The sequence below is a fragment of the Glycine soja genome, chromosome 5 (genome assembly GCF_004193775.1).
Source record: "Glycine soja cultivar W05 chromosome 5, ASM419377v2, whole genome shotgun sequence".
Taxonomy (NCBI): Eukaryota; Viridiplantae; Streptophyta; class Magnoliopsida; order Fabales; family Fabaceae; genus Glycine; species Glycine soja.
Window position 1 is genome coordinate 28,703,549 of NC_041006.1, and position 23,216 is coordinate 28,726,764.

Consider the following 23,216-nt stretch of genomic DNA (forward strand, 5'->3'; position numbering starts at 1 on the left):
TTGAGGATATGACACGAAACACTGACAGTGTCCAAGAGGGGCTCCTTGCTGAGATTCTCAGCCAGAATACCTGAAACGGTTTCGACTGAATGGAGCCACAGACCGCAACACATTCAAGTCCAAGGTTCCTGTCGTTTCCTATGATGATTTGAAGCATGATATCCAACGCATTGCTAACGGTGACCGCTCTCCCATCCTATGCGCTCACCCAATTTCTGAGTTTCTCACTAGGTACTTCTTTTTTGCATTACACAGTCATAAAATATATTAATAATAGACAAATTATAATTGGAGTAAGATAACCTTGCTATTTTTAATATTGTTCTGTCATTGAAAATTGGAAATTTTACCTTGCTAACCTTTATTATAGAAAATTTCCTAAAGTAAAATGTCAATTTTGATCGAATAATAGTATCATTTACAATTTCTTTTGTTTGGTATTTTTATAAATATAATGTTTGAATACGTGTGAATTAAATAGTTACCGTTTATAAACTTCAGTTCTGGAATATCTGCTGGGGAGAGAAAATTGAGGCCAACCATTCGTCAAGAGATGGAACGACGTCGTTGAAGGGTAACTACTACACGTACTTGCGCAATAATTAAGAGGAAAAAAGATACAAAGAGAACCCTTGAGAGTTTTGAGATTGTCTGGATCTGTTGATGTGATGTTATGTGCCTTTCAACAGGTTTTCTTTTCGTTTTGGCCGCGCCTTTTTTTCAAGTTTATGTGTTTGCTTTAGATTTGTGTCTGTGAAAAATAAGCTCAAATGGTAGCATGATGGAATTGTCCTAGACATCTTTGTCTATCCCATATATGTAGGGAAACCATCCTGTGCACACTTTTAATTAATTAGTCTATCTATATATTATATATCTTCAATAAAATTAATGTTAGTCATACATTTTAATATCGTTTCACGTGCATGTAACTTTCATGGGGCCAAAAGTCAGAGACACGTTTGTCTTTTCTCTCTCTCTTTTTTTTTTCTCGTGTGAAGTTAACCGTATATAAACATCACATTACATGAATTTGAGTTGAATTAATAAAATCGTTATAGTGTTTTAACATGCTTCCGAAACTCAAACTCTAAACATCTCTCTTCTATTTTATAAAGAAATGAAAAAAAAAATGTCCTTACACGTTAGGTTTTAGATTCATATAATATTTTACACTAATTAATCCTGTATGATAGCTATCTAATATTCTTATTAATCACACATAGTAATATGTTTTTAGTAACAAAAAAGTAATATATATATATATATATATATATATATATATATATATATATATATATATATATATATATATATATATATATATATATATTGGTAACTAGCTTAGTGCAAATTAAAATGATATATGATATATATGAAAGAAATGTGTAAAGATATTTCCATTATTCTTACAATCTGTTTTGCTCGACCTGTATTTATTTCCATTGGAATATTATTGATCTTATCTCATAACAGATTACTGTGGTCTATAATTTTGTAGGTTTTATTCCTTGTGCACCTCTCTTTTGAAAAAAGGAACCAACTTCGTTCTTTTTTTTCTTTTCTAAAAATGAAAAAGTGTAAAAGAGTACATATTATAAATAATGCATATACATATAAAGTTAAGAGATGACGTTAAAAGCTCATACGATGGAAACAGTTCATGTTTTGGATTGGGAAGGTTTGAATTTAAAGTTATTCCGGTCTACATGCTTTAGGGTATGCTTGATTTAAAATTACAAAATTATATTTTCGATTCTAATGCAAAATTGCGCATTCCAATACATATAATAAGAAGATAATTTTTTTTTTGCTTTGAGAGTAAAGTACTTTTGAGTTTTACTAATTTGAATTGAAACATGCGCTTTTACGAGGAGAAATTATTCTAAGCTACCGATGATTAAGTATTTATGGTTTTGCTCAATTTTTAAGTACTGAACTTTTTTAATTTATCAATAACAATTAGTAAAATTTGGTCATAATTGGTCCTTGGTGAAAATTAGGGTATAACTGGTTTAAGAAAATTTTGTATATAAAAAAAATGAAATATGAATTTTTTTCGTTAAATAACTTGTATTTTCCACACATAAATACATTAATTACACCACTGTCGTTAAAATTTGATTATATGTTACATAGGATTAATCAAAATTATAAACATAACAGTCTTGAACTATGTAATTAATTTATCATACATACATATTCTTATGTGCACATGCTACATACTGTACCTGATTCACAGGGTTTATAATTCTCTGGAAAGTACTAACGAAAGAGCAATATTGTTTATTTACCAATTGTTTAATTATATATTGTTTATTATATAACAACTGATTTTTTTTATCTCTCCTTTATGATAATTTTTCACTTGAATTTTTTTGTAATGATCAATAAATTGTAAACATATAGTGTTAATAAAGAAAAAAATTATTTGAGGCTTTACAATTTGGAGGCATGCACGTCCCAAGACCTATAATATTTCTGATTCATACTAAATGTGAACGGACGGTGTAACGGGTGACTGCGTAAGGGAGATTGATTTTTCTGACATTTGACCAATACAAAGTATTTAATTTTGATTAAATTATTGGGCCTCATAACTAACATCTTTGACTCTCTTTACCGTATATCTTGCTTAAGATGGAGAACACAGTAGACGGTGTTCAGAAATTGTAATAATCAGTTGAAATAAAAGTGTATCTTTAGCAAATATTTTTATATTAATTATTAATTTATTTTTAATCATAAAAGTAACATCTTGTTTTTATTTTTAAACAATTATATAAAAAAACAATAAAAAAATGTTATAAAAATTATAAAAAAATAGGCCAATCAAGCCTAACTAAAATAGCCCGGCCTGAGCCTGAAGACACAAGTTTCATCGAATTGAGCTAAAATGACTAGCATTAATATGAGCTAAACTAAAGTCCAAGCCCTATGTTTATAGAATCAATACGAACAAGCAAGATAGGCTCAACTCATTTGGTTACTTCTTTTTTATTTAAAAAACTAAAGATAATTATAAAAAATTTATAATAACTCACACATTACTTAATTAATCGAGCTAGATCCCTTAATATTTTGTTGCCTCTATATCTTATAATAATTGCTTGAGGCTATTATTCAATTGAGAAAAAAAAATACTTATCTGAACAAATTATAAGTCTAAAATAATAATATAAATATGTAAAAATAATAATTAACTAACTATACATTAAAGTTAACATGGGAGACTAAAGATTAAAACAAAATTTTTTAGGACTAAAAATTGATCAAACTTTTTTTTATGAGAGACTAGAAAAGTAATGGCTTAATTAAATATCAAATGTAAAGATTTTTTATTTTTTGTCTATAAGTTTAAATTTTCAACGTACAGACAAATATCACAAGAAGGAAGATTGAGTTGTGATTTTAAAATTTTAAAAGTCTTTTTTTTTAAAAAACAAAGTTATAGTATGAATAGAAACTTTGTAAGATAACAAATTTCTGCAAAAACACTTTCAAAAGATGAAAATAGATTTTGCAAAGAAGATAGAATTTTCAAAACAAAATCTAATTGGAACCCTTGGTCAGTTTAAAGCATAAGAGAAACGAAAGCATAAAAGACATCTAGATTTATACTAGTTCGTCTCCCTTACTGAAAGTACGTCCAATTCTTGGCTAATCATCAAGTTTTACTAACTTCAACAAGTTTCAAGTATTAATTACTACCACTTTTAGCTCTTACAACTCAAGCTTGACACCATGTTTGTTACAACCTAGTATTCTTTGTCCTATCAAGTCACTGCTGGCTCTACACAAATTAAAAAATTTATTGTTTGTTTGCACAATGACTCACTCTTAATCATCTTATAGACAAATATACAATCTCAACACTTAGTCTTTTATCTCAAGTTGTTCAAGGTGTTGAGATTTTTTTCAAACTATACAACAATTTACAATAAAGCTTTTTACGGAAAGAATTTGAATGAAAGTGCATTTGTTCATTTCCATATTTTCAAAACTTCTGGTATTTATAGGCATTCTTCAACAAGTGGTTGTTGTCTCTAAATGGATAAATTTCTTCACTTAAGCTCGCGTTTGAAGATTGTGGTTGTTGCAACATTTAATACTTGCATTAAATGCACGTACTCCTTCATGCTGAAAAACCACTCTTGTAAGTTTTCATATTGAACACTTCAGCGGAAAACCACTTACTTTAAGTTAGAGTAGGTCTATCACCAATAATGCATGCCTTTTAATGGTGTTTAAGAACTTCTAGATCTTGAACTTTATTTATTCTTCGTAGGATTCAATAAATCCTAGGAAAATGTCTCTGCAAAATGAATCTCAAACACAGAGTAGTAAATGAATTCTTAAATGTCATCATTTTTATGTTGTATCAGATCATAGGAGAAATTATTCTATAGTTCAGGACCACCATGTCAGTTGTGGTCTCGACCAATTAAAGTGTGACATGTGGACAACTTGGTTGTACATACTAATCGCTTACATCCTACATGGTGGGATAACGACATAACACGGTGAACAATTTTAAAATCAAAATCTTAATATACTTAGTTGCATATCTCATGATTATTCTATCTCAAATTAAATTAAAATCGATTGCAATACTCGTGCAATTTGTTATCACAAAGAAAAATCCATAACCCTAAAATTAAAATTTAAAGCCACCATGCCATTGCGTGAAGACTGGAGGGTCAATGCACTGACCAGGTTTAGAAAATTGTATGTGTTTTTGTGTCATGGTTATGCAATACTATCTTTTAAATGGCAACATACATGATGAGCAATGCATCTTAACAACAACCATTTTGTTTGTCCTTCGAGATCAATTTGTCAGCATCGTAACTTGGTACAACAATTGGAGAGCATTATTGATAGAGCCTTAGTAGAGTGGTGCTATCGCTATCATTTTACCACGTTGTGAAAGACAGTGACAATTGAATAACTATTTTTGGAAGTTTTAAATTTGGTATCTGATAAACCACTTTTTGTGTGGTATTATATATGAGTTTTTGTGTCATTTTGCATGTATTTTCTCACCACAACTCGCGTTTGGACATTAGTTTTGTATTGCAGAAACTGTTCAATTGAGTGAAAGAGTTGAAAATTGCACAAATTTGTAAATATTTGAAGACTCTACACTTGATCACGGTTGTGGTACATTTACCACAACCACAATAAAGTGACAATAGTCCTCCAAAAGCAGTGCCAAAATCCGACAATGGTCATGGTCAACTGATGAGGACCATGGTCAACCAAGAAGGGTCGATTAATAAATGCCATGGTAAATTCATGAGGGTCGTGGTCAATTAAGAGGATTGTAGTCAATTCATAATGACCCAAGGCTTCAGTGTCATCTGACCATGGTCGTGGTGAATCCACCACAATCGTAGTGCACATTTTTGTGAGATATCATTAAGAAGTTATATAAAGGTCTTTAGACTTTGTAAAAAAGATTATTAAGTTTTATTCTTGTCTTTTACGATTTTGAGAGAACCTTGAGGGCTTTTGAGAGTTGGAAGGCAACTACAACACGGTTAAGATGGATCATGATCATTGTTCCTAACTATTGGTATGTCTATGTTTACATTTTATAGGATTGCTAGTTTTCCTCTGATCATGAGTGGCTAGTTCCCTTAGTCTGAGGGTTATGATGTAATTATCCAAATGCACTCCTCTCCTTGTTCTTAATAGAATTCCTCATTGTTTTTATGTTAATTTATTCTTTTCTTTATGTTAATGTTTATTTGGAACCAGTCATTCTAATACTCAATCGATTGTATAGTAGTGATCATCTGCATGTAATTGGTAGATCTAGGTAGAGAATGTTTCAGGCCAAATTACACGATCAAACTGTTTGGGTAATCTTTAATAAATTAGTTAATCTTTAGTTTATCATCCCTAGAATTAAACTTATCATTTGAATTAAATTGATAGATCCATGATCATTGGGGTATTGATTTAAGGCAAAAAAAAAACATCTTCTAACCTTGATCATAGGGTTTAGTTGATTTTCGGAAACGATAATTAACTTGGTAAGGAATTTCATTAGGACTAAGATTAGGAGAAAATTGATACTAGTGAGTCATAACCCCTGACCATTCTTATCATAACTCAAACTCCTTTTTATATTTGTTTATTTGCTTTCTTATAAAAACTAAAGCAACAAAAACATTTAAATCCTTTTTTTAATCAATTCTACTATTAGTTTAATAAGTTTGACTAATTGGGAATACAACTGGTCCTTTGGGTTTGATATCCAGATTTTTGAGTTACAATTACTATTGCATAGGATACATTTATCCTTGTGCAAACCTAACATATTTTATGCATCAAGTTTATAGTGTCGTTGCCAAGGACTAGTTGTGAAATTCCTAACTAGTTTAATTTTAAACCAAACAGTTTTATTTATAATTTTTTATTATTTATTTAATTATATGCTATTTTTTTTGTTCTTATTCTTATTTCTAGTTGCACTTGATCTTCTCCTTTGTTTTGTAGTGCATGCAAACCAAGTCCGAAAATCCACCACTTCAATACAAACCTAATATTGACAAGCTAATCCGAAAACTTCGTATAGAAGTTCATGAAGAGAAAGAAAGAACAATGACAACTAATCAGGCTCAGACCCTTATGGATTACCTTACCCCTACCTTGGGGAATACCAATCCCATCTTACTACCAGAACTGCTAGAATGAGTTACTTTTGACTTCAAGCATGAGTTCCTACAAATGTTGGAGAACAACCTGTTCAGTGGTGCTGCCCATAAAAATCATATGCATCACCTGAGTGCGTCACATAGTAGCCGCGTTTGGATGTTGCATGTGGGGGGTAACCTTATGTTAAAACCCCTTGCTAATGCCATCAAGATCATTGAAGATATGTGCTCCAACCACTATAAACTCAGGGGATAAAAGAATTATGAAGAAACACGTCAACCGGGTGGAAGATGATTCCCACACTGAATTGGGAAAACAAATGCAAGCTCTGACACTGAAGATTGAGACACTCATGAGAGCTCAAGCCCAAGTCCCCATCACTACACCTTCATTCCCAACCCATGATAGATGTGGGATTGTGCATAGGCCAAGAGAATACAATGTTGATGACAAGCTAGTTGCAGGCATGGATGAGATCAACTTTGTTGGGAGAGAAAACAATTCTTACAATCAATACCCCAAGAATTTCAATCAAGGACAATGCTTCAGGCAGAGTCAAGGGATGTTTGGGCCTTAATCCATGAAAAATTAGAGGCATAGACACGAGGAAAATACAACCTACTCTTCAAGAGACCATGCTTCAATATATGTCCCAAAATGATTAGAGAATGAAGTTGGTGGAGTCTCAACTCACCAACATACAATCCATTTTGTCACAAAGATAACTAGACAACCTCCCATCATAAGATGAACCAAATCCTTAGACAGGAGATGTCAATGTTGTGATTACTAGAAGTAAGAGGATTCAAGAGGACTCCTAGGAGAAAGAAGATTTTCTCCTAAAAGTTGTAGATGACATCTTTACTGAGAAGGACTAAGCACCTAGGAAAATTGAGATTCCTACCGATGGCAATCTAGTGCCAAACAAAGAGGGTGAGAAGGAGGTACTGACACCTCCTTAGGAAAGTGTTCATTTCCCTCAAATATTTATAAACAAGAGTGAGGATGGAAAATTTGTTAGATTTGTTGAGAGGCTTAAAATGGTGCATATTAATATCCTCTTCGCTACAAATTAAATTAGTCTCGTAATGAGTACACTACATTACTATATATTTAAAGCACACCGTATACTAGGATGAGGGCTTGAAGCATTATTTAGGTGAAAATGAAAAACAAAAACACACTCTAATCTTATCATAGAAGTAGCAATGAAATGATGCAGTTAGTAGAAGCAAATAGATAATCAATTTTAAACCTAGATGGATATGAAAATAATTGGCAATGGGTAAGAGGCGAACAAAGTAAGAGAACTCAATAATTTCAACATGTTCCATACTGGTTCATGACTTCATGAATGACCTTTAAAAATATAATCCCTTAAACATACTCTTAGCATCTGGCTTTTTTTTTTTTTTTAAACCACTCTTATATTAGGAACTATTATTTTCTACAACTTGGGAGATGAACGCATAACACTGACTACGCTGTAATTATATGCCTATCACTCTAGTAATTCTGCCACCTCTTAACTGACTTATCCAACAACACCAGTATTTTAGTGTAAAATCATTCTTATGCAATTGTGGATTCTTTATCTAAGAGCACATTGAAAAAATCATGACCATTCAAAACTAAAGAAAACATCTCAAACAAATGAACTCTATTCCAAGGTAGAAGAAAATAATGACTAATTCAAAGGCATTCAGTCAACCTTCAACATTGTTAGCTATAATAGGAAAATCAAATTGTGAGACACAATATCTCATAAAGAAGAGAGGAACCAACTAACTGAACAACAATTGTCTATTATCCCAATGCTTCAGATTGATAATTTTGAGCTCTACAACATTTAAGTACTAACAAGACATATAATGATGTAGAATTTGATGGCGTAGAGTTGTACGCAATTTGGGTATTTACAAGAATATGTTACAAGAGCAATGACATCAACCAGACACAAAACAATATCCAAACACTTAAGCTTTACATTGCTATGACTTCTTGAACTCAACTGATGCAAATATGCAAGACTTCTTGAACTCACATAACAAATCACTTTAACTGGTCTACTGAGCACCACACAATCATAGCCTATTGAAATGGTTCTATCTATACTTTGAATGGAACAATATTAATTAGTGTGGGATTCTCATTTTCATTTAAAACAAAGAGTACATTACTTTTTCCTTGGGAACTACATTACGTATGAAGTATCCGAATCTTTCCAAATTTTAGGACCACAAGAAATGCCACCTTACCAAATGCATTGTCAGTTCATAAGATGGCACATTTGTTGCCCATGCTTCTACAACTAAAGAAATGTTTGTTAGCTAAGGATAGTCATACAAATTCCAACACTCAAACTAAATTAACAACAACTAACTACCTATGCAGTTTGGGAGTGTATTGTATTACCCTGCATCTGTATTCTACCCTACCATTATCCTCTATGTTCTTCCCCTACCTATATAGTGAAGTTAAAATATTCTTCAAAATACTCCTAACATATATAGACATAAAGGTTGAAGAGAAGGCAACATTGTTTTTGCAGGAATCACGACAATGGAAAAATGAAGAGAAACTACTATACTCAACTTAAATGCAGAGTTGGAAAATCAAATAAACATCAACATGACAAAAAGAGAGTTCAAGATATGTAAATTTCAAACTTGGTTCAAAGTATGAGATGAACACAGTGGCAATGAGGGACAACGTGCAATGGCAGAGACCAACCAGTACCACATCAACAGAGATGAAGAAGCGACAATGCGATGGCGTAGTGGCGGAGAGTGACAGAGTGGCAATGATGTGGTGGAGGATAGGAATAGAGTGTGGACCAAGAGAGAAAGAGATTAAGAGAATGAAGAAGGATTCTTTGATTCAAGAGGCACTAGAGAATTTTAATCTAAAGGGTCAACATCGGTTTTGAGTAAAAACTAATGTTAATATAGCATTTTACAACATCGATTTTCAGAAAACCAATGTTAACTTAGTTCTTACAACATTAGTTTTTTGAAAACCGATGTTAATATCATGATAGCAACATTGGTTTTCAAAAAATTGATATTAATATCTAGCTAACAGCACCAGTTTTTTAGAAACCAATGTTAATGAACTAACCTTATTTACATATATGCCACCGTACTTTTTTTAACATCGGTTTTGGTAAAACCGATGATAAAATGGTGACATTAAAAACATATTTTTTAGTAGTGTGGATCGGTGGATCCATATATTTATTCATTTCTGCTAGTACCAAATACCAATTTGAGTATTTGAAGTAGTGAATGTCATGTTGACTTTGCGTGTTCTCTTTCACACTACCGAAGTGTAGCTCACACAACTCAGATCATTGTCTGTCAGACTTGTGGGTTTGGAGAAACCACTAGTTCATGTGGATCCTAACACTATAAAATTTAAAAGGATTGAAAGCAGAGAGAATAAAGGAAATTCAAATTGAGTGGAAAAAATGTTTATTAAAAGTTAGAAATGAAGCATTGAGTGTTTAAGAAATTTTAGAATTGTTAGACTTATGTTTAACATAACTTATAGATGTTATTTATATATTGAGATCATTGTTTTATGTATTTTAGTATACCTGTTTTCATGTACTTTTTAATCTTATGTTTAGTATATTTTATGTTTGTACTTTAAGTGTTTAGTATATGAATACCATTAATATTGGTTGGACTGGTTTTGATTTTAATTTGTAGGTTTGGTTTCATTTAACAAACATACAAAATATAATTTTTTTCTACAAAAACAACATCGATTTTGAACAAAAACTAACATGGTATAACACATTTCAACATTGATTTTTGATAAAATGATGCTGTATAACACATTCAACATTGGTTTTCCTAAAACCAATATTATATATGACTTTTAACATGAGTTTTGCCAAAACTCATATAGAAAACGCTTAAGATATTACACGATTTTGATCACATATCTACATCAATTTTCGAAAGAACTGATGCAGATAATGATTTTTAACATTAGTTTTATAACCAATTTAAAAAATGACTTTTAACGACAATCATTTTAGTATCGGTTCAAAATCGATGTTGAATATCCTCTAGAACTCATGTTAATGGCCTATTATGTAGTAGTGACTATTTTACACTATCAACACATAAATTATTTTATCTATTCATTTATTATAAATTTAATTAATATTTACATATTTATAAGCTTTAAATATATAAAAATAAATATTTTTATAGAATGCACATATTAAAATATTTTGTTAAATTATGATTTTTAGCATTATAAATTGCACCATCATTAATTCAATTTTCATAATCAATTATTATTATTTTCTTATCAATTTTTATTGAATAAAAAAGAGTTCTTTTAATATTTATTAAGCAAATATAGTTAATAATTCAAGGTAGTGACCGAGGCAAGTAACTTCTGAACATCAAAGATTTTTTTTTTTAAGAAAGTTCTCACCAAGTAAATTATAGTAGTATTTTAAAAATATATGAAGATCTCTGTAAAAAAAAAAAAAAACCTGCATTAATAAGGAGAATAAGAATTAACTTTGAATCCTTAATCACTTTTACCCATCCACCTTACTGTTAGTAATGAGAGAATATTATAAACATATCTAAAACTAGCAGAAAAGTTGAAAACAATGCAGTAGAATGTAACTATTATAATTGAAAGAAAGAAACCAAAAAATCAACCGTTAACCTACCCTTTGATTTTTTATTATAGAATTATCCCCATTGACTAAGACGCGAAGAATCAAACAAAAACCTCAAATCCAAACCAAATCAAATAAAAATTGCATTAACAATTCCTATATCTTATTTATCTTGTCATGTGATAACCGCCTAACGCACCTTTCTACTGTCAATATGTGATTACGACCTAAATCATTAACAAATATTTGGATTCATCATTCATTTATAAATTAGTACCTAATTAAAGGTAATAAAAAAGGAAAAAAATAAAAAACTCAGATGATATGGTAAGTCGTATAATAATGCAATGGCCTTCTAAATACGATATTATCTATTTTTAAATATTTCTTATTAGTTTTTTTGCATTATTATAAATTATTATTATTTTGAATAAATTAAAAAAATTGTGACATCTATTTATTTTATTAAAAAATCCTTGTTAAATACTTATTCAAAGATAAATTTGAAAAGATGTTATAAATACTTCTTACTCTCTAATTAGTATTATTTTGAAATTTATTGTAATAATACTTCTTATTCTGTGTTCTAGCTCACAAGGGTGTAAATTATTTGGAATGATGCTATATGTGGTGAGACCTAAGTTCAGTATCCTTATTTTCTGTTTCTTTTAGAACCAAAAACAATTTTTTTATAAAAAGAAATCACAAACACACTATCATTGTTTGAAAATAGAAATCAAAACACCCATAATCTCGAACTGCATGTTCTGATAAGAATTCACGAATAAAGAAAAATTAAAAGTCTCAACAAATGTAGTAAGAGGGCAAAAATAGGCTGTAATAACTTGCAAAGTGTGCAGTGAAGTTTTCTTCGTACTACGTAGAAACTTCTCAGTTCTTTCTCACATTTCTGCCCACAGGGATTTGGATTTCGTGTATTGACGCAGTTATACCATCATTAATCTTATCCTTCAATTTTTATAAAATTAATAAAATAAATAAAAAATTAATTAAGCTTCCGATCTTGACTGCCTGCTTGAATGCGTCGGCGGCGCCCATTAGTTTCTCATGCCAACACACCCTATAACGCCTAATTTTGCCCGAGTATTACTATATTGGGAGAACTTTTGCTGACGTGGCGACACATCTGGACCCACATGTCGGCCACCATGCACCATCCCTGGCCCTCGTGTCTCCTCAATAAGCTACACAATTTGAAACATACACGCAATCCTTTGTCTCAATAAGTTCCACTCAGGTACTGTTTTCTCCCGCAACCATGACGTAATTCTGTAAATCACATGTTTCATGCTCCCAATTATTTTCCGCTTCTATAAATACCTCTCCCATTTCGCAACTTTTCTCCATCCATACTCATCCACTTCTTGAACCGTGCCTTAACTAAACTAGAGCTAGAATTAGAGTTAGCTACCTTGCCTAATTCACAAACGCGTCCCTCTACGGCTCTACCTATTAGCTATCTTTTTTGTGCTGTGATTGAAATTAATTTGTGATAGCTCACCATGGCCATTGCTACTTGTGATCATGATAAGAACGCAAAGGCTTTGCAGTTCATTGAGGATATGACCCAAAACACTGAAAGTGTCCAAGAGAGGGTCCTTGCTGAGATTCTCAGCCAAAACTCCCAGACCGAATACCTGAAACGGTTTGAGCTGAATGGAGCCACAGACCGCGACACTTTCAAGTCAAAGGTTCCTGTCGTTTCCTATGATGATTTGAAGCATGATATCCATCGCATTGCTAATGGTGACCGCTCTCCTATTTTATGCGCTCACCCAATCTCCGAGTTTCTCACCAGGTACATAACCTTAGCGCACACACATATATAATACATATTATCTCTCTCTCTTTTTTTTTTTTTTGGCAAAAAGAACTTTCTATTATTGAAAATATGAGCCAAGGCTGGTACAAGATGTACCAGATTAGTCCACTAGCATACAAAGAAATAAAAAAATAACCCAACTTTAGAATGATGGTGCGAAAAAAAAAAACCCTCCACTGTACGGTAACCAAGAAGAGAAAAGGAAAGAAATTGTGAGTTTGAACCTCCTTTACTAATAAAACTAATATTTTGTCCGTAAAAAAAAAAAAAGACAAGATGCACGTCTGCAATATATGCATATGTCATTTTCTGCAGTTGTCAAACTGCATTGAACATAAATAAAACATTGACCTTTATTAAGGTAAAATTGTAATTTTAAGTGTAGTGTATATAGTATCATATATAATTTCTTTAATTTGATATTTTTATATGAAAATATGAATTCTGTTTGAATCAGTGTGAATTAATTAAGCAGCTACCGTTAATTAAATTGCAGTTCTGGAACATCTGCTGGGGAGAGAAAATTGATGCCAACCATTCGTCAAGAGATGGACCGTCGTCAATTAATTTTCAGCCTTCCCATGCCAGTGATGAATCAGTATGTTTCCATGCCTTGGTTAATTCCCCTTTCCCTTTACATATAGATAGTTTGGTAACTTCTGTTTTGTGTTTATATTCATGTGCATGTTGTTACATTACACAGATACGTGACTGATATGGACAAGGGTAAGGCTCTCATCTTCCTGTTCACCAAAGCCGAGCAGAAAACTCCGAGTGGCTTAGTGGCACGTCCAGTGTCGGCTAGCATGTACAAGAGCGACCAGTTCAAAAACAGACCCTACGACCCATACAACGTGTACACAAGCCCAGACGAAGCAATCCTCTGCCCCGATTCCTTCCAAAGCATGTACACCCAAATGCTATGCGGCCTCATCATGCGCCATCAAGTCCTCAGAGTTGGTGCAAATTTCGCCTCCGGCCTTCTCCGATCCATCCACTTGCTCCAGCTCAATTGGGCCCAACTATCCCACGACATCTCCACCGGAACCCTAAACCCCAAAATCACTGACCCTGCCATCAAACAACGCATGACCCAAATCCTCAAACCCGACCCAGAACTTGCTGAATTCATTGTGAAAGAATGCTCAGGAGAAAACTGGGAACGCATAATCCCCAGAATCTGGCCAAACACCAAGTATGTAGAGGTGGTTGTGACCGGTGCCATGGCGCAGTATGTTCCAACTCTTGATTATTACAGCGGAGGCCTACCTCTCGCTTCCAACATATACGGATCCTCCGAGTGCTTCTTTGGGATTAACCTCAACCCATTTTGCAACCCCTCTGACGTGTCATACACCATCATGCCAAACATGGGTTACTTCGAGTTCTTGCCTCAGGATCACGATGATGATGCTTCTTCGTCTTCAGGTTCCAGTTTCACTCTGTCGCGTTTAATCGACCTTGATGATGTTGAACTCGGAAAATCCTACGAAATTGTTGTGACCACGTACTCCGGTTTATGCCGTTACCGTGTGGGCGACATTCTCCGAGTGACGGGCTTCCACAACACCGCCCCGCAGTTCAGCTTCGTGAGGAGAAAAAACGTGTTGCTGAGCATCGACTCGGACAAAACGGACGAAGCGGAGTTACAAAACGCCGTGGAGAAGGCCTCCGTGCTGTTGAAGGAGTTCAAGACGAGCGTGGTGGAGTACACGAGCTTTGCGGACACGAAGTCGATCCCGGGGCATTACGTGATTTACTGGGAGCTCTTGATGAAGGACTCTTCCAACGCTCCAACTACTGAAGCGTTGGAGCAGTGTTGTTTAACAATGGAAGAATCGCTGAACGCCGTTTATCGACAAGGTAGGGTTGCGGACCATTCTATTGGACCGTTAGAGATTCGTGTGGTGAAGAATGGAACCTTTGAGGAGCTTATGGACTACGCTATCTCACGTGGCGCGTCTATTAGCCAGTACAAGGTTCCACGGTGCGTGACCTTCACGCCCATAACGGAGTTGCTCGACTCTAGGGTTGAGTCCGTTCATTTTAGCCCCTCTGAACCACACTGGACCCCGGAACGACGTCGTTGAAGGGTAACTACACATACCTGCGTGAAGTCATGCGCTCAATAATTAAAATAAAGAGATTGAAAGGAATGTGCCTTTTCATTTTGGCCGTGCCTTTTTAAAGTTTATGTGTTATGTTTTAGATTTGTGTCTCTGAAAAATATGGTCAAAAGGAATTGTCCTAGACATCTTTGTCTATCCTATGTAGGAAACCATCATGTGCACACGTTTAATTAGTCGATCTATTTATAATGTTAATACATTATAATTTTAATATCCTTCACGTGCATGTAACTTTCATGGGGCCAAAAGTCTGAGAAACGGTTGTCTTTTCTCTTCTTTTTCGTGTAAAGTTAATTACCCGTATATAACATGAATTTGAGTTGAATTAATAAAGTCGTTATAATGTTTCAGATGTGAAACTCAAACTCCAAACATTTCTCTTCTTTTATAAAAGAAATAAAAAAAAGTTGTCCTTACACGCTAGGTCTAAATTTTATATGATATTTTAGACTAATTAATCGTGTATGGTAGTTCTCGAATATTCTTATTAATCACACATAAGAATGTCTATATATATACGTGTGTGTTTTACACTAATTAATCCTGGGTGGGCATTTCTTTCTTACAACACCAAAAACATCTCTAACAACACTACATTGGAAGTCTAAGAAAAAAGGAAAATGTTTTGTGGAAAGTGGTGTGGAGTGCGCATTTGGGTCCATTAGGAATGCTATGATCTTTAGGGGGGACCAGCTTGATGTGGAAAACATGTGGGATTTGGTCAAAACAATATTTTGGCTATGACTATCTTCTAAAGCTAAGAACTGCAACTTATGTTGAAATATAAACTTGATTTGGGCCTAAATTAATTATTTGGTTCCTTGGACTTAGTTATTTTGGGCTTAAGTAATTATGAGTCATGTTTCTAGAGAATTCTTGTAGTGTTTGGAGTGTCTAGATATTTCTTATGGTTGTAATATTCTCTAGAATACTCTTTGGATCTCTAGAATTGAGAACTCTCTAGAATTAGTGTGTCTAGAGTTGTCCTTAGAGATAGAGATGTAATCCTACACATTTGTATCAAGAAAAAATACAAAGTTCTCTCCTCCATAAAGAATTCTCCTTCTTATCAAGTTTCTATTCAAAGTCTCCAATATTCCTAAACACTTTTCCTAAACATAAAAAACCTTATTTCCAACAAAGTGGTATCAGAGCTTCAAGATCCTCAAAAGATGGCGAATAGAGGTTTTCCTTTCCAAATGCCGATGCTCACAAAGAACAACTATGATAATTGGAGTATCAAGATGAAGGCGCTACTAGGAGCTCAAGATGTGTGGGATATCGTAGAGAATGGCTTCGAGGAGCAAGATGAAGCCTCGCTAAGCCAAGGTGTAAAGGAGACGTTGAAGGAGTCAAGAAAGAGAGACAAGAAAGCTCTCTTTCTCATTTATCAATCGGTGGATGAAGATACTTTTGAGAAGATATCCAACGCAACGACGGCCAAAGAAGCATGGGATAAGCTTCAAACTTGCAACAAAGGAGTTGAGCAGGTAAAAAAGATTCGTCTTCAAACTCTTAGAGGTGACTTTGAGCGTTTGTTTATGGAGGAGTCCGAGTCAATTTCTGATTATTTTTCTCGAGTATTGGCCGTAGTCAATCAACTTAAAAGAAATGGTGAAGATGTTGATGAGGTGAAGGTCATGGAAAAAATACTTCGAACTTTAAATCCAAGTTTTGACTTCGTTGTTACCAACATTGAAGAAAACAAGGATTTAAAGAGACCATGACTATTGAGCAACTCATGGGTTCCTTACAAGCATACGAAGAAAAACAAAAGAGAAAAATTAAACAAAAGGAGGCTACGGAGCAACTACTACAATTCAACGTAAAGGAAGCAAACTATGCAAATTACAAGAGCCAAAGAGGACGAGGTCGTGGCCAAGATCGTGGACGTGGACGAGGACATGGAGGAGAAGGAAGAGGTGGTTACAACAACCACTCCAACAAATTCAACAATGGAGAAAGAAGTTGGAATCCACAAGTAACAAGAGGTCGTGGAAGAGGAAATTCATGGTCGAGATATGACAAATCACAAATCAAGTGCTTCAATTGCAACAAGATTGGTCACTACGCATCCGAGTGTAGATTCTCGAAGAAGGTTGAAGAGAAAGCTAACTTTGTAGAAAAAAAAGGCGGAGAAGAAGAAACTTTGCTACTCGCGTGCCAAAACAAATTTGAAGAGAAAAGAAACAAGTGGTACCTCGACACCGGCGCAAGCAACCACATGTGCGGCGATCAAAGCATGTTCGTGGAGATCAATGAAGCGGCAACTGGCGATGTCTCATTTGGAGACGACTCAAAGATACCAGTCAAAGGCAAAGGTAAAATTCTCATACGTTTGAAGAATGAGAGTCATCAATTCATATCCAATGTCTACTATGTGCCTAACATGAAGAATAATATTTTGAGCTTGGGACAATTATTAGAGAAAGGCTATGACATCCATTTGAAAGAACATAGTCTTTTCTTAAGAGATTGTAGACATAACTTGATTGCTAAGGTGCCTATGTCAAAGAATAGAATGTTCCTCTTGAACATTCAAAATGATGTGGCAAAGTGTCTCAAGGCTTGCTATACTGACTCTTCATGGCTATGGCATCTACGATTCGGGCACCTCAACTTCGACGGTCTAGAACGTTTAGCGAAGAAGGAGATGGTGAGAGGCTTGCCTAGCATCAACCACCCAGACCAACTTTGCGAAGGATGTCTAATTGGGAAGCAATTTCGTAAAAGTTTTCCAAAGGAATCAACAACAAGAGCAACAAAGCCCCTAGAGCTCATACACACCGATGTCTGTGGACCAATCAAACCCAATTCATTTGGTAAGAATAAGTACTTTCTCCTCTTTATTGATGATTATTCCAGAAAAACCTGGGTTTATTTCTTGAAGGAGAAATCAGAAGTGTTTGAAAACTTTAAGAAGTTCAAAGCCCTCGTGGAGAAAGAAAGTGATCTTTCCATCAAGGCCATGAGATCTGATCGAGGAGGAGAGTTCACTTCAAATAAGTTCAACAAATATTGTGAAGACCATGGAATCCGTCGCCCACTGACAGTGCCAAGATCGCCACAACAAAATTGAGTAACAGAGAGAAAGAACCGGACCATACTTAACATGGTGCGAAGCATGCTCAAAAGCAAGAAGATGCCGAAGGAGTTTTGGGTTGAAGCAGTGGCATGTGCAGTTTACCTAACAAACCATTCCCCAACAAGAAGCGTGCATGAGAAGACACCACAAGAAGCATGGAGTGGAAGGAAGCCCGGGATCTCTCACCTCAAAGTGTTTGGAAGCATTGCCTATACCCATGTTCTAGACGAAAAGAGGACAAAGCTCGATGATAAAAGTGAGAAGTACGTGTTTGTGGGTTACGACTCAAGATCCAAGGGGTACAAGCTCTATAATCCAAATAGTAGAAAGATAGTCATAAGTCGCGATGTGGAGTTCGACGAAGAAGATTGTTGGGATTGGAGTGTTCAAGAAGATAAGTATGATTTTCTTCCTTATTTTGAAGAAGATGATGAAATTGAACAACCAATCATAGAGGAACATATTACACCACCTGCCTCACCGACACCAAGGCTGGATGAAACAAGTTCAAGTGAGAGGACACCGCGACTAAGGAGCATTGAAGAGATTTATGAGGTAACCAAAAACCTAAATGACATTAACCTCTTTTGTCTTTTTGGTGATTGTGAGCCTCTAAGCTATCAAGAAGCAGCGAAAAACATAAAGTGGAAAGACGCCATGGACGAAGAAATTAAGTCAATCACGAAGAATGATACGTGGGAACTTACTACACTTCCACGAGGACACAAAGCAATCGGAGTAAGATGGGTGTACAAGGCAAAGAAGAATGCTAAAGGAGATGTGGAGAGATACAAAGCAAGATTGGTGGCTAAAGGCTATAGTCAAAGACAAGGAATTGACTATGATGAGGTATTTGCTCCTGTTGCTCGTCTTGAAACTATTAGACTGATCATTTCTTTGGCAGCCCAAAATAAATGGAAGATCTATCAAATGGATGTGAAGTCAGCCTTCTTGAATGGTTTTCTCGAAGAAGAAGTCTATATTGAGCAACCACTGGGCTATGAAGTAAAAGGGCAAGAAGAAAAAGTCTTGAAGTTGAAGAAGGCGTTGTACGGTCTCAAGCAAGCACCGAGAGCTTGGAATGTTCGAATCGACAAGTACTTTCAAGACAAGAACTTCATCAAGTGTCCATATGAGCATGCACTCTATATCAAAGCGCAAAGTGGAGATATTTTGATTGTGTTTGTATGTAGATGACTTGATCTTTACAGGGAACAATCCAAGCATGTTCGAAGAGTTCAAGAAAGATATGTCAAATGAATTTGAGATGACGGATATGGGGCTCATGGCATATTATCTCGACATCGAAGTAAAACAAGAAGACAAAGGAATTTTCATCACCCAAGAAGGCTATGCCAATGAAGTCCTTAAGAAGTTCAAGATGGATGACGCCAATCCAGTTGGCACCCCGATGGAATGTGGCAGCAAGTTGAGCAAGCATGAAAAAGGAGAGAATGTGGATCCAACTCTTTACAAAAGTTTGGTTGGAAGTTTACGTTACTTGACATGTACAAGGCCGGATATTCTCTATGTTGTAGGAGTAGTAAGTCGCTACATGGAAGCTCCAACCACAACTCACTTCAAGGCGGCAAAGAGAATCCTTCGATACATCAAAGGTACAACAAACTTTGGCTTGCACTATTACTCTTCTAACAATTATAACATTGTTGGCTATAGTGATAGCGATTGGAGTGGAGACTTAGATGATAGAAAGAGCACTACTGGTTTTGTGTTCTTTATGGGAGATACTGCTTTCACTTGGATGTCAAAGAAGCAACCAATAGTCACACTATCAACTTGTGAAGCCGAGTATGTCGCTGCCACATCATGCGTTTGTCATGCAATTTGGCTAAGGAACTTGTTGAAAGAGTTAAAAATGCCACAAGAAGAACCTATGGAAATATGTGTTGACAATAAATTAGCACTCGCTTTGGCAAAGAATCCAGTCTTTCATGAAAGAAGTAAGCACATCGACACCCATTACCACTTCATAAGAGAATGCATTGAGAAGAAGGAGGTAAAGTTGAAGTATGTGATGTCTCAAGATCAAGTTGCCGACATTTTCACAAAGCCACTCAAGTTGGAAACTTTCGTGAAGCTAAGGAGTATGCTTGGAGTCACAAATCAAGTTTAAGGGGGGATGTTGAAATATAAACTTGATTTGGGCCTAAATTAATTATTTGGTTCCTTGGACTTAGTTATTTTGGGCTTAAGTAATTATGGGTCATGTTTCTAGAGAATTCTTGTAGTGTTTGGAGTGTCTAGATATTTCTTATGGTTGTAATATTGTTTAGAATACTCTTTGGATCTCTAGAGTTGAGAACTCTCTAGAATTAGTGTGTCTAGAGTTCTCCTTAGAGTAGTATAAATAGAGATGTAATCCTACACATTTGTATCAAGAAAAAAATACAAAGTTCTCTCCTCCATAAAGAATTCTCCTTCCTATCAAGTTTCTATTCAAAGTCTCCAGTATTCCTAAACACTTTTCCTAAACATAAAAAGCCTTATTTCCAACACTTACGTGGTATAATTGGAATTTTGAGCCTCTCATTTGTCTCAGAAATTCTGGTCTTTAGAGTTATTAGCTGTGCTTTGTCTTGGTTGAAGGGGAATCTTAGGTGATTCTGTGGGTTTTATTGGATGTTTATTTTTTGGTTTGGGCATGTTTAATGTATCTGGTATATACAAGGCCAGTAGGGGAACTTTGGCTAATTGAGAACTCTCTAGAATTAGTGTGTCTAGAGTTCTCCTTAGAGTAGTATAAATAGAGATGTAATCCTACACATTTGTATCAAGAAAAAATACAAAGTTCTCTCCTCCATAAAGAATTCTCCTTCCTATCAAGTTTCTATTCAAAGTCTCCAATATTCCTAAACACTTTTTCTAAACATAAAAAGCCTTATTTCCAACACTTACGTGGTATAATTGGAATTTTGAGCCTCTCATTTGTCTCAGAAATTCTGGTCTTTAGAGTTATTAGCTGTGCTTTGTCTTGGTTGAAGGGGAATCTTAGGTGATTCTGTGGGTTTTATTGGATGTTTATTTTTTGGTTTGGGCATGTTTAATGTATCTGGTATATACAAGGCCAGTAGAGGAACTTTGGCTAATTGCTTTGTTGGGGAACTTGATACTCAAGTTAGTAGTGAATGATCAAAATTAATGTATATTTAGAAGATATATTTATTTGTAGTTAGTGTTATGAAAACTAATGTGGTCATTGAGGTACTAGATCTATGGATAGAGGTTAAATCGATGAGTTATTTATTGGTCTGGTTGATTTTATATATATATATATATATATATATATATATATATATATATATATAACTTACAAAATATGATCAATCCATAATCTATATTTCAAAATTACATAATCATTTATTATTTTAAATTATTGTGTTGGGTATTATCATTAAATTACTAAGAAAATTCTTGTTATTTCTAAGGCTAAGTACAAAATTTGTCAAGTAGTCATGAACAAATATGGTGAAGACGTATAAAAACACATAAATATTAAATCATATTAAGATCAAGATAATAATTGTTAGTTATTATATATTTTTATTAAGATAAAAATAAATATTGTTGGAACATATTATATGTTAGTATTCGATAATTAGTTACTAATAGTTTATCATGTGTTTAGGAATCGAAAAAAAAGGAATTACAAAAAAATTAAAAAATGATCAACCGATTCAAACCGGGTCAATCCGGTCAGGGTCATTGGTTTGACCAAACTTGACCAGGTCAAACCGGGTTGATCCAAGCCGACTATATTTTCGCTCTAATAACTTAACCAAACCAATTAGGTGATCGGTCCGATCGACAACGCCAAACTGGTTTTCACCACTATGCATGCATTATACCCTTTTATTTATAATAATAGAGTTTCCCGACTAATGGAATAAGAGGTTACCTAGTAGTGAGTTAGTGGGATAGGTGATTATTATCCATTAATAACTCAGATGATTGAGTTATATCTTGGCTAATATAGAACTCCCTAAGCTACGAGTATAGTTTATGTAAAATGGCTCAATGAGAAAATCGATCAAGTTCCTTATGACTGAGATGTTACACCACTCCACAAGCCATGGGGCCTACGTAGACTGAGATGTAGGAAATTAAACATGAGACGTTAACTTGGTTTTAAAACCGATGTTGAAAGTACCGATGTTGAATGAATTATTGTTAACATCGGTTATCCAAAACCGATGTTAACATAAAAACGATAACATCGGTTTTCTAGTAAAACCGATGTTAATGTTATATATTCACATCGATTTTGTAGTAAAACCGATGTTACTGAAATATCTTAACATCGGTTTTTTAGCAAAACCAATGTTAATATATTACATTAACATCGGTTTTACTAGAAAACTGATGTCAACGTTCATATGCATACACTTATTTTGCTGTAGTTCTTTGTATATAATATCAGTTATTTATAAATAACCGATGTTAACATTCGTATATTAACATTGGTTATTTACATAACCGATGTTAAGGTTCATGTTGATATCGGTTTTTGTAAATAACTGATTTTGTTTACTATATTAACATCGATTTTTGTTAATAATCGATGTTGTTTTGAAGCTTTTTTTATATAAACTTTCTGTTTTTACAATAAACCCAAAATTGTACCTGTAAAATGCAATTTCAGACCCAATTCACAACAAATAAACATTTTATTCTGCTTTGAAGTAATTTTAATCATAATAAACATTGAATAATTGATTTATCATAAACAACGATCAACAAATGAATTCAATGTTCAAATTACATAGGAAATGTCAAAAATGTTAAACCAAAGTAAACTAAGCTAAACTTAATGTCCCTAAATCC

At 34.2% G+C, this 23,216-nt stretch overlaps 1 protein-coding gene across 1 annotated transcript; it reads left to right on the forward strand.

Annotated features, from left to right (window-relative positions):
- Positions 1 to 12,668: 12,668 nt before the first annotated feature.
- On the forward strand, positions 12,669 to 15,560 carry LOC114412448 (probable indole-3-acetic acid-amido synthetase GH3.1). The gene is made up of 3 exons (XM_028376347.1): positions 12,669 to 13,136; positions 13,657 to 13,758; positions 13,864 to 15,560. Exons 1-3 carry the CDS (start codon positions 12,841 to 12,843, stop codon positions 15,248 to 15,250), a joined length of 1,785 nt encoding a protein of 594 aa, XP_028232148.1. The 5' UTR covers positions 12,669 to 12,840; the 3' UTR covers positions 15,251 to 15,560.
- The last annotated feature ends 7,656 nt before the right edge of the window (positions 15,561 to 23,216 follow it).